We start from the raw sequence: 9,959 nt of genomic DNA on the forward strand, positions 1-9,959 counted from the left end.
GAGAAGTTTGAGGGAAGTTGGCTCTGGGTTTGACGCCTGTGCGGATGCTTTTCAGCGTTGCTCAAATGGCTCCTGCAAAGAAGGGTGGCGAGAAGAAGAAGGGACGCTCTGCTATCAATGAGGTGGTAACTAGGGAATACACCATCAACATTCACAAGCGGATCCATGGCGTGTAAGTTCTTGGCTTTTGTGGGTGAACTTGGCCTTACGTAAAGTGGCGTTTGGAAGTGGGTTCGGTAGGCTTCAAACTGCGGAGGACGGCAGTCCTTACCGGCACCGATGCTGATGCGTCATGTTTCAGTCCCTTGTGCAAGGGTTGTGTCCCGAGGAAGCAGCTCTGTACCTGTGCAGTCCTATATTTGCAGGGGGCTTTCAGGAACGAGCTTGTTTGGGTTTTTTTGTGAGTGTTCCTGGGCGTAATTTGAAGTTAGAGCTGTTTACCTCTGTGCACAGGCCATCGTTCTTTCCCAAGCGAAGTTTAAAATTTTGCCCGCTACAGTAGGTTTTAGAAATTAAATATTGTTGTAATCAAATGATTGCCTCCGTGCTTATCACTAAATTGTGCGAGGTGTAAATTGGGGTATGATTTGGGTTAAACAGTTTTAGTTGTGTGTAGATGAGAGTAACTTTTTACCTGACAAAACGTGGAACCTCGAACAACGGTGTAGTAGTAAAGTGCTTGAGAGAGCTTGTTGAGCAACTGCATCTCCCTTCGATTCTCTCCGTATCTGTATGGCTGCAGTCATGCCGGAAAAAAAACCTGTATCCGACTCAAAACAATCGGTGAAATTGCTGAAGTTAACTTAGAATAGGAGAGAAACGAGACAGCGGACTGTGACAAGACTGTGGCTGAGGATGGGAGGCAGTGGTACCTTGAAGTGGCAGTAAGATGTCCTGGCCTTGCCTGTTGGTTGTTTATGGCGGTTCGGTCTATTCTTAGTGACGACGATCCTGCTATCCCCTTTTCTTTTGCTGTTACCCTCTTTTCTCTTTAGGCATGAAGTGCTAGGGGGGAAAAACTTCTTGTTTAATGCTTGTCTCACTTTTAATCACTCACCCCCCCCGTGATTTCTAGCACTAAATATCGACAGTAGCGTACAAAGAGTACTAAACATAACCCACTGTGGGACCTTAGACCCTACTGACGCTATAGCCGCGTGTCACAGCGTGGGTGCAATATCCATAGCAAAGCTCTCGCAGTGCAGCTGTAACTTTCAGTGTAAATGCCCAGTCGTGCAGAATCTGTCCATAATAGGCATGAGACAAGCTATACTTGTAAAAAAACAGTTCTGATGGCGGTCCAGTCGTGATGATGTGAAGAAAGTAACCATCAAACGCCCTTTAGCAGAAGCTGTTACTCAGAATGCCATCAGTTTTGTTCTTCTGCTGATTATTTCGGTACTGAACAGTTCTGTCAAGTTTGTATTACCATTGTGGCACTGCTTTTTTAATAGGCCTTCCATTTAGAGTATCTGTGAAGGCTCCGATCTCTTCAGTAATACTGCAAGAAGTTTTCGTGTTGACATGTTATAAATAAGACTTAAGATCCAGGAGATCTTGCAGCTGCAAAATTTTACTGAAATTATTTGACATAACTATATGTGGTTTCTGTTAGGCATAGACATTAAGGTTAGCAGCTACCTACCAGAGTAAAGGTCTGGTCGTGCTACGATGCGGCTGTTGAACTGCTGTTGAACACAATTCTTTCGATTGTATGTTTGGAGAACGTCAGTGGTTGAGTGCTGCAACCAGTGTCCAATGCTGACGGTTTCCTGAAGTTAAAGAAATTGCTCTTGTGTTTGTCCTAGGGGCTTCAAGAAACGAGCACCGCGTGCTCTCAAGGAGATCCGTAAATTTGCGATGAAGGAAATGGGTACGCCTGACGTTCGCATTGACACCAGATTGAACAAAGCAGTCTGGGCTAAAGGAATAAGGTAGGTTTCTGCAACTGTCCTTACTGGGTGAGGAAGAACGTTTTAACTGCGTATATGGAGGCGCAGGACTTGGAGGGGTAGAAAAATTTGTATCCTTCTTGCAGTATTTGCATTTTCTTTGCAAACGCTTCCTCTCTTACAGTGTGCACGCCAAGCTAATCTCTCCGTCACCTCTATGTTCTGGTCAGCTCCCTCACTGTACTTGTAGCAAAGCTTCGGTAAACTCTGGGATGGAAAGAACTTCATTCTACCTCTAATAAGAATAAAGCAAAGGAATGCAGGTTTGGGGTGGGGGAAGGATCGGGGTATTGTAATGCTGTAGTACCCCAATCCCTATTGTAGCAGACAGTTTTTAGAAACATGGCTTTTTAGTGCTACCTACAGTCCCAGGCTAAGTACCTGGGATTTGTGTAATGTGTCTGAACAGGATTAGGTTTCGAAGCATTTATCAGTTCAGCGTGCTACACAAAGAAATAACGAGGTGTGTTTTAAATAGGGCCATTAATCTTGTCTTGAAAGTACAAGTAGTTTGGGGGCCAAAAAAATCACAGCTTCTGTTAAATCGCTGCTACAGAGGCAGCTGATCTGGCGTTCGACATGCGTGAAGATGGTCCAAAGGGACTCCTGTGAGGAGTGGGACCTCTTAAACCATAATAAAAGGTTAACTGGTAGGGATTAATACTGTGAGTGATACACTGGATATGCGTGAACCCTTGCTTTAAACCATGTCTTCTAGGAATTCGATTCCCGAGTCTAGCCTATGACACATTTACAGTCGTTTACCTGGAGTTGTGTGCTTAGGCCAACCCTTCCTTCAAAAACAGAGTGGGAAGATGGGACTAAGTTACTGGGTCTTATGGGCAAGGGTTCTCTCTCCTGCCTGTTGAGCTGTTCCAGTTCATATACGATGAAGAAGTAGCAGCTGAGCCAGGTGACAGCGTAACTTCAGAGCTCAGTAGTGAGGCTAACCCAAGACTTCCTTCTATTAACTGGTAGAATTGCGTTCTGTGGAGCACAGAGTCATCACATCCATCTTTCCAGCATGAGTTTAACTGCAGTTTTCACTCATTAGAATAGCTAATGTATGCAAAGTAAAACATCTTCCTCTGGAAGGATCAGGAGAGGCTAAAATCACCGTCTCGGCTAGTGTGATAGTCGATGATCTAAGTAGTAAAAAATGCTTTTGACTTGTTTCAAGAAGGAAGTAAATCGAAGCGAGTTCCTGTGTCTTAATTACTGCATCCACCTGATTTAGTAAGTATGCTCTGAGGATGTACAGCAAGGAGGAAGTTCCTTCTCATATTCTGTGGGACAAAATACTCTGAACAGGAGTTTCCCAAAATCCTGAGTTCACTTGAGGTGGGAGGTTACTTTAAAAATGGTGCGGACAAATAATTTTGTGCCTTCCCTCAGCAGCATATTTTGGGCACTATTAAGGGAGGACACTGAGCTGCGACTTGCCTATTAGGAACAAAATTATCTGAGCAATTTAGTTGTGGTTCCGTGGGCTTTGTGAGGAAGAAATGTTGATCAGTTGTATGCCCATAAACAAGATCTTGGTTCAGGTCTAATGCTCACTAGAATTTCCACCTGACTTCTGGCATACAGATTGGGCAGTACTCTGACTCTTGACAGGGGCCTCAGCCTTTCAGAACAGATTGCTGGGGGGGGGGGGGGGTCCCCCCCCCTTTTTTCCCCCTCACTGTTTTCTGTTTAGGTAAGAAATGCTTGTTAGTAACAGCTGCTTTGCTGATCATCTTCGCGCTGTGCTTCATGATCATCTTCATAGTGTATTTCCTGGATCAGTAGTGGACTGATGATGCACTTCTGACTTTATGCTCCCACTGGATTATGGATTCATCTTATTCAAGACTCAGTTAAATCTTACCTGCTCGCTTTAACAACAACAAAAAAAAAGCTCCTCTAAGGCAAACAGTACAATCTCTAAAGTACAGGATTTCGCTCTGGTTATGATGCTGAGATAGAAACAGAATTGACTCATCATGTCTTTGCACAAACAGGCAAAGCTTAAGAATTTGGGGGGGGGGGGTAGTAACCATGGAGCAGAGAACTTTTCTTTTCTATGAATTAACAGGTTTTAGTACCTATTTTATTGAAAATTAATCTGTCATCTTCGTTTTAGGAATGTTCCTTACCGTATCCGTGTGCGTTTGTCCAGAAAGCGCAATGAGGATGAAGATTCACCAAACAAGCTCTACACGCTGGTTACCTACGTGCCAGTCACAACATTCAAAGGTAAGGTTGCATGCCGCCTCTCTTCCTCCATGCCATGTTCTTCCGAACAAGTAGCAAAGTGGGACAGCTCCTCCTGCAATGCAAAACTCAGATGAAAAGCATGCTGAGGGGGTCACACCGCTGGCTTAAACTAGCCCTGCTGTAGAGAACAGGGCTGGTAGCTTGCCTGATCAGCGTTAAAAAGCGAATACGGAATTAGTGAAATAATCCTGTAAATTTTGAGAGAATCAAAAACATTGGCCATAGTTGTTAGGCTAGTTTAAAGTTCGTGTTTTCCTATATAAAGTACATCCTCTGGTGTCAAAAGCTAAAGCAGGTTGAGCCTTTTCCGCTTGTCACTTGAGAAGTATCTTATTTGCAGAATTGATTTAACATGAAAGTTTTTGTCTTAACATTTGGTGAAATACTTGCCTATGTAGTTTGCTTTTCCAGAAGTAGATCAGCAAACTAGCTTTGAAACTGTAGGTGTGCTTGCTTGTGAATATACATATATATGAATATATATATTGCATATACATAAAGGGAATTGTCCTGTAATAGGTGGTGATACAATTTCTTGTTTTGCAGGTCTACAGACGGTCAATGTGGATGAAAATTAAACTGATTTTCATTACAATAAAAGGACAAAAAGAAAGTTTACTCCCAAGTTGTTTTTTTTTTATTGTCCAGTCTCTTCAAGCTGTCATCCATGAAGCATTGAGTTGAACAGGTGACAAACAAAGGATCTTGCTTTCTTTGGGCTTGTACATAATGGTGTAATTTTCTTAATTAAAGATACTGTAGACTTCTGTTGGATGTGAGAGGAGATGGAAATGTTCCTGTGTGGGTGGCAGAGTCCTAGTGTTCTTGTTTTGTTCCTATGGGAATAAAGAGCCACTGCACAGGCATTTTCAAGTTAAGGCCAAGTTTGTTTTAAAAAACAAAATAAACACCCCCACCCCCCAAAAAACCCCCCAACTCCTAAAACTGTTGTATCAGTACTTTCATGTGTGTAATCTCTTGCGGATAAAGTAAACTCCCTGTATTTGGTCCCCCGCTGCTCTCCTAGGCGGAATCGGTAGGCTTCTCCCAAGCAAGTCTGTGCACTACACTGAAACGCGGGGTTCTGACCAGTGAATTAACTGTGAGCACACTACCTCAGGGAATTTGTTTAATGAAGTAGGGACTAAAGGCGCTTACCTTGCATAAATCGATAAATACCATCAATGCAAGTCTAGTACAAAAAGGGTTTATTGAAAAGTGCATGTTTTCACAGACCAACATCAGAAGCACAGTCCATGTACACTTAACATTTCAGCAAGACATACAAATTGGAATACAATCAAATATATTAAAATAGTTTCAATTACCAGCATTGAAACAGTTTTCAGTATTAGTGCAAAAAAGGCAACCCAAACAAACTGCGGACAGTAGCTGAGAAGTGTTTTCCCCTGTTTTAAAAAAAAAAAAAAAAAACCACACAACTGGAGCCAGCCTCTGCTCTCCCTGCGCGGAAGAGGGCTTCGGTGTCTTCACGCTGTAGACAGATGTTTCCTTTTACATTCAAAACAAGAACATAATTAATAAATCAATGGCACAAAACAAACCTACACACCCTTTAGCTTTTAAAGCTCTTAAACTGAAAACCACAGACCAACAGATTTTTTTATCAAAAGTCCACTGCTAACTGAAAGCCTTTTACAGTATGTGCTTTGGCATAATCTCAGTGCATTTCATTTTTGACAGATGTGCTGCTACTGTGTGCTTAGTTTTGTATGTTCACCCCGTGACTGGCAGCTCATTCCATTTGTTTTGAGACTATATTGATTTAGCTTTGCATTCTCAAGTTTTGGCCTCAGTTCTAAGGGTTTTTCAAAGAAGTTAACTAATGACTGTTCAGTCAAGAGGGACGCTAAAATATGTTCAAAAGAGACAGTCCAGTCCCCCTCAGTCACAGGTGAAGGTTGAGAGTCTTTGTGAGGGGTCTTCACAGTGTCGGTAAAAACAGCATCCTGGTCTGAAGCTGAGGCCTCAGGCTGCAAGTCCTCGGTGAGCTCGTCCGATCCGCTCCCCAGGCTGATGCTTCTTTGTCCTACTTCTCCAATCTGGAGCAACAGTGTGGTCACAGTGGCGATGGCTTGATACAAATCATTCTCCTCTGGATCTTCATGAAACATGCTATACAAGGTTTTGCAGAACTGAATGAATTCCCTCTGTAAAGGACGAAAAACCAAAATCAAACGACTGGACAGCCACGCTACGGAAACTGTAGGAGTCAGGCGAAGGTGCAGGACTGCAAAGGAAGGCAGAATGCTGTGTGCAGACCTGATCGTTTATAACTTCTGCCTGCATTGTAAAAAATGTTAGCAAAGGGATTTCAACCCCCAGCGATGCTAGGAGACCTCGGTGCTGCAAGTCAAAAAGGGAACAGAGCAGAAAAGTATTTTGCTGCCGTGATGAGGGAGATCAGGACCTCCCAGATGACCAAAGGGCAAGTGAGATACAACGCGAGGGGGACAATCCATTACTGGTGGAAAACTGGTGGCTGTTACACAGAACAAATTGCAACCAAAGTAGCCACTCCACAGGTGTGCAAGCAACTTCCCTTCAGACGTTTCTCTCCATCTTTCCCCAGCTCTTTTTCTTCTAATAATAAAATGCAGGCATCTTCCCTGCCCAACCCCTTTCCCTCCTTCCTTCCCTCGCTCACCCATCACAGATGATTATCAGGCTATGAGAGGACGTTTCCATACCCTATTACGAAACTTGTGAGCCCTCGAGTTTCATACAGTCATAGGATGGATAATTCAGGGTGAAAGGGACCTCGGAAGGTCCAAGTGATGCCTTTATGAGAGATTATGTGGCCCTGCTGAGCTGAAAGGTTAGGTACACGACAACAATTTAAAACTTCATTTAGCAACGCCAGCACAGAAGGGGTTCCGGGTGTATTCCTAGCTTTCTTTGCATGTCCGTACATTTGTTCTACTAATACAGGACCCTTTTCCTTCCAGTAGATTTCCTCGTGCCAACAACATACACAAAGCTCTGCTGGCATTAGGGAGGAGATGGTAAGACGAGGAGAGCCTTCAGCTGTCTTACTTGATGGAGTTCTAGTCAGCGTTTGACTATGACGGGGCAAGTCCCAGTTGGTGATGGACTAAGAAGTTACTGGTTTGGTGGAGAGGAGGTCAGGGAAGACAGGACAGCAATATGCATTCTCAGGAATTCTCTGGGCTTGGCAGGAGGGCTTTTTCCAGCCTGTTAAGCTGCAGGTGAGGGTAAGTCTGAAATTCTTTCTATTCACCAGGCAGTCTGAGGCGAGGGAGCTGCTAGAAAGGTGGCTGAGAGTTTTTAAACATGATGCCTGCTCCCTGGATCAGAGTAGCCCGATCCTTGATATGTAAAGGACTGAATCTAAGATCAGGCTTAAGTTTAACTCTTTCTGAGAGAGTATAACCATTGTATTTAGTCATTTCATTTTCAAGTACTCTCCACTTCGTTTAAAAACAGACCATAGCCCCTAGTATACATACCTGGCTCATTTTTGGCAATTCTTTTTCAGTTTTAGTATCCTTTTCTTTGGCTAGATCCTTCAGCATCTGCTTCAACTGCTTCTGGTAATCTACTGCATCACCTTTTTTGGAGCAGACACAGAAAGGAGAATTAGTTCTCAAGCCGCTGGAGTAAACTGACATTTCAAAATAAAACCCAGCGAGTGGAGATAATGGAGTTGGTTATCTCCTATGCACATGCATTAGAGAACCATTTCGGACATACCATTTGCTTTTCCAATGACTAGTGGTCTTGAAGTTGACAGCAGAGGATTCTTTAATGGTGACTGGCTGTCTCGTTCATTTTCTGTGAGAGCTAGCCAAAAAAAGTGAAAAACGTAATGATTAATGCTTCCAACGCTGCATAATGGTTATTTATGCTTTTAAAATTTACATATTTGAAGAAAGCAAAATAATTGGGCAAAGGTGTTTTTAAACAGCACTTCATTAAATCGTACTGTAAAATTATGTTAGTGTAAGTAAGACTGGTGCTGCAGTGAGAGAGTTGGAAGTTTGCCAAGAATGGCACATTTAATTAAAAACCTTGCACAGAGAAACTACCACAGAATTTTGTCACCTAATCAGAACTGGATCAAGATGTGATATACGTGGAGTACTAGCCATCCGGAAATGTTATTCCAGTTCAATAACTGTCTAGAAGCAAGCAGGTAATTGGCTGCAAAAGATCTCTGAACGCGGCAGATGTGAGCCTTGACAGTGTCTATCTATAAATTTCACCCAAAAAGGTTTTGACTGGAGTAAACTTTAAAATCCGGTGAGCATAACTACAAACGCAAATCCTATGTTCTCCCAGCTGAAGGAAGCAAGATAGGGTTCTTCATTAAGCATTTCCCAAAAGCTTTAAGCAAGAGTTTCGAGGCAAACTGAGGTATTCACGCCCTTTCAAATTTCTTACCAGGTGGGATATGCAGCTTATACAGTAACTTTATCTTTTCATTCATTTCTCCATTATACATAACATCTGCAAGAAAAAAAAAAAAAAGAACAAGAAGGAAGCGGACCAGAGCATTTACTTCCAGCGTTTAAAATAAATCGGGCATCTCTGTGCACAAAAGATAATTGTTTGCATGAACAATACATGAAAACATATGGCCAGTATATTACACTGAAATATTTTAAGTTGTGCCTGTCAATGAGGAACAGCAGGCGAGAGCCATCTGTTTTGGTCTTTGTTCTTGTAAAATAGACCGGGAGTACCTAAACCCTACGGAGCTTCAGCATCATGTAAAAGTGTCGAGGAGAATGGCAGGGAATCTAGCAAAGGCTGTTTGCTGCCACAGATCAACAGGACTCTGAGAGGGGAGAGACAGAAAAGTCCCTTTGGGGCCATCATGTTCTTAATATTTCTCCCCTTCAGCCCTTACTGCTGTTCCGTAGCATAAGCCCAAAAGAGGTAACTATTTCACATGTAATAGAATTCGTATTTTCAATGACCAGTAGAAATGAGATTCTAAACTTTCAAATGCACTGAAATACTGCGAAGAACTTTTTAATTTTTAAAGTTGTACCCCTCTAAGAAGGAAAATTATATAACAATATAATACAGGTTGGCTTGGTTCACATAAAAAAATTCTAGAAAGCTTAAGTGGCGAGAATAGGGATTTACTGCTTTTTACTGGAGCTTTGAATGTTGATTCACTTGGTTCACGTGGGGTCAGGCGACAGTTGAGATGTGGCACTTTCTTCTTCAGCCAGATTTTGGGACAGGCAGCCTCATCTCATGAGAACAGCTGGTGGCCTCAAGACCAACCCAACCAGCACAGCTCAGTCCCTGCTGGCCAGGTTTTTTTTGTTCTGCTAATTGTCAACATATAAGGCAAGCAGCAGTCGGTTGTGTAAGACTGGATCTTCAAGAAGCACTTACAAAAAGCTATACTGAGATTTCAAAGGTACACTGAGAGCAACAATCCGGTAGAGAGGATTTCCTAGTCTTCCACGCAGATCCAAGTATAATTTTAATTCATAAAATATTTTCAACAAAATTACTCTTGGCTGAGAAATCAAATATTTTAATACAATATTCAATCATGTCCTTAGGCTGTCTTTTAAATCTAATCAACTTCAGATGATTTGAACACAAAAAGATTAGTAAAGGTCACTGGTTAGGCTAATCACAAGCCCAAGAAATCCATCTGCCCGCATCCTCCCCTGCCAGCTGCACGGCACTTTAACATCCGTGTCTCACCCACGTGCCCCACCCCCACTCTGCCCACCCTCC

General features: G+C 42.7%; 2 protein-coding genes across 2 annotated transcripts in view; one reads left to right on the plus strand and one right to left on the minus strand.

Moving 5' to 3' along the window:
- Nucleotides 1-60: 60 nt before the first annotated feature.
- On the plus strand, nucleotides 61-4,952 carry RPL31 (ribosomal protein L31). Its single transcript, XM_009326235.1, has 4 exons — nucleotides 61-172; nucleotides 1,809-1,934; nucleotides 4,078-4,190; nucleotides 4,758-4,952. The coding sequence occupies exons 1-4, from the start codon at nucleotides 66-68 to the stop codon at nucleotides 4,787-4,789; spliced, it is 378 nt and encodes a 125-aa protein (XP_009324510.1). The 5' UTR covers nucleotides 61-65; the 3' UTR covers nucleotides 4,790-4,952.
- Nucleotides 4,953-5,405: 453 nt separating this feature from the next.
- TBC1D8 (TBC1 domain family, member 8 (with GRAM domain)) overlaps nucleotides 5,406-9,959 on the minus strand; it is a 43,147-nt gene continuing 38,593 nt past the window's right edge. The window contains exons 18-21 of the mRNA XM_009326283.1: nucleotides 8,637-8,704; nucleotides 7,947-8,036; nucleotides 7,703-7,803; nucleotides 5,406-6,382 (exon numbers count right to left, since the gene is read on the minus strand). Of these exons, the coding sequence (XP_009324558.1) occupies nucleotides 5,924-6,382; nucleotides 7,703-7,803; nucleotides 7,947-8,036; nucleotides 8,637-8,704 (718 nt within the window). The 3' untranslated portion in view covers nucleotides 5,406-5,923. The remainder of the gene's footprint in view (nucleotides 6,383-7,702; nucleotides 7,804-7,946; nucleotides 8,037-8,636; nucleotides 8,705-9,959) is intronic.

This window comes from Pygoscelis adeliae, unplaced genomic scaffold, assembly GCF_000699105.1.
Source record: "Pygoscelis adeliae isolate BGI_AS28 unplaced genomic scaffold, ASM69910v1 Scaffold156, whole genome shotgun sequence".
In the NCBI taxonomy this organism is placed as follows: domain Eukaryota; kingdom Metazoa; phylum Chordata; class Aves; order Sphenisciformes; family Spheniscidae; genus Pygoscelis; species Pygoscelis adeliae.

What these genes read in the sequence shown, in the direction of transcription:
- RPL31 (XM_009326235.1), top strand. Translation starts at nt 66, where the DNA reads ATGGCTCCTGCAAAGAAGGGTGGCGAGAAGAAGAAGGGACGCTCTGCT. An exon ending in GTCTGGGCTAAAGGAATAAG is followed by an intron (nt 1,935 to 4,077) that starts GTAGGTTTCTGC and finishes TCTTCGTTTTAG; the next exon opens with GAATGTTCCTTACCGTATCC. An exon ending in GCCAGTCACAACATTCAAAG is followed by an intron (nt 4,191 to 4,757) that starts GTAAGGTTGCAT and finishes CTTGTTTTGCAG; the next exon opens with GTCTACAGACGGTCAATGTG.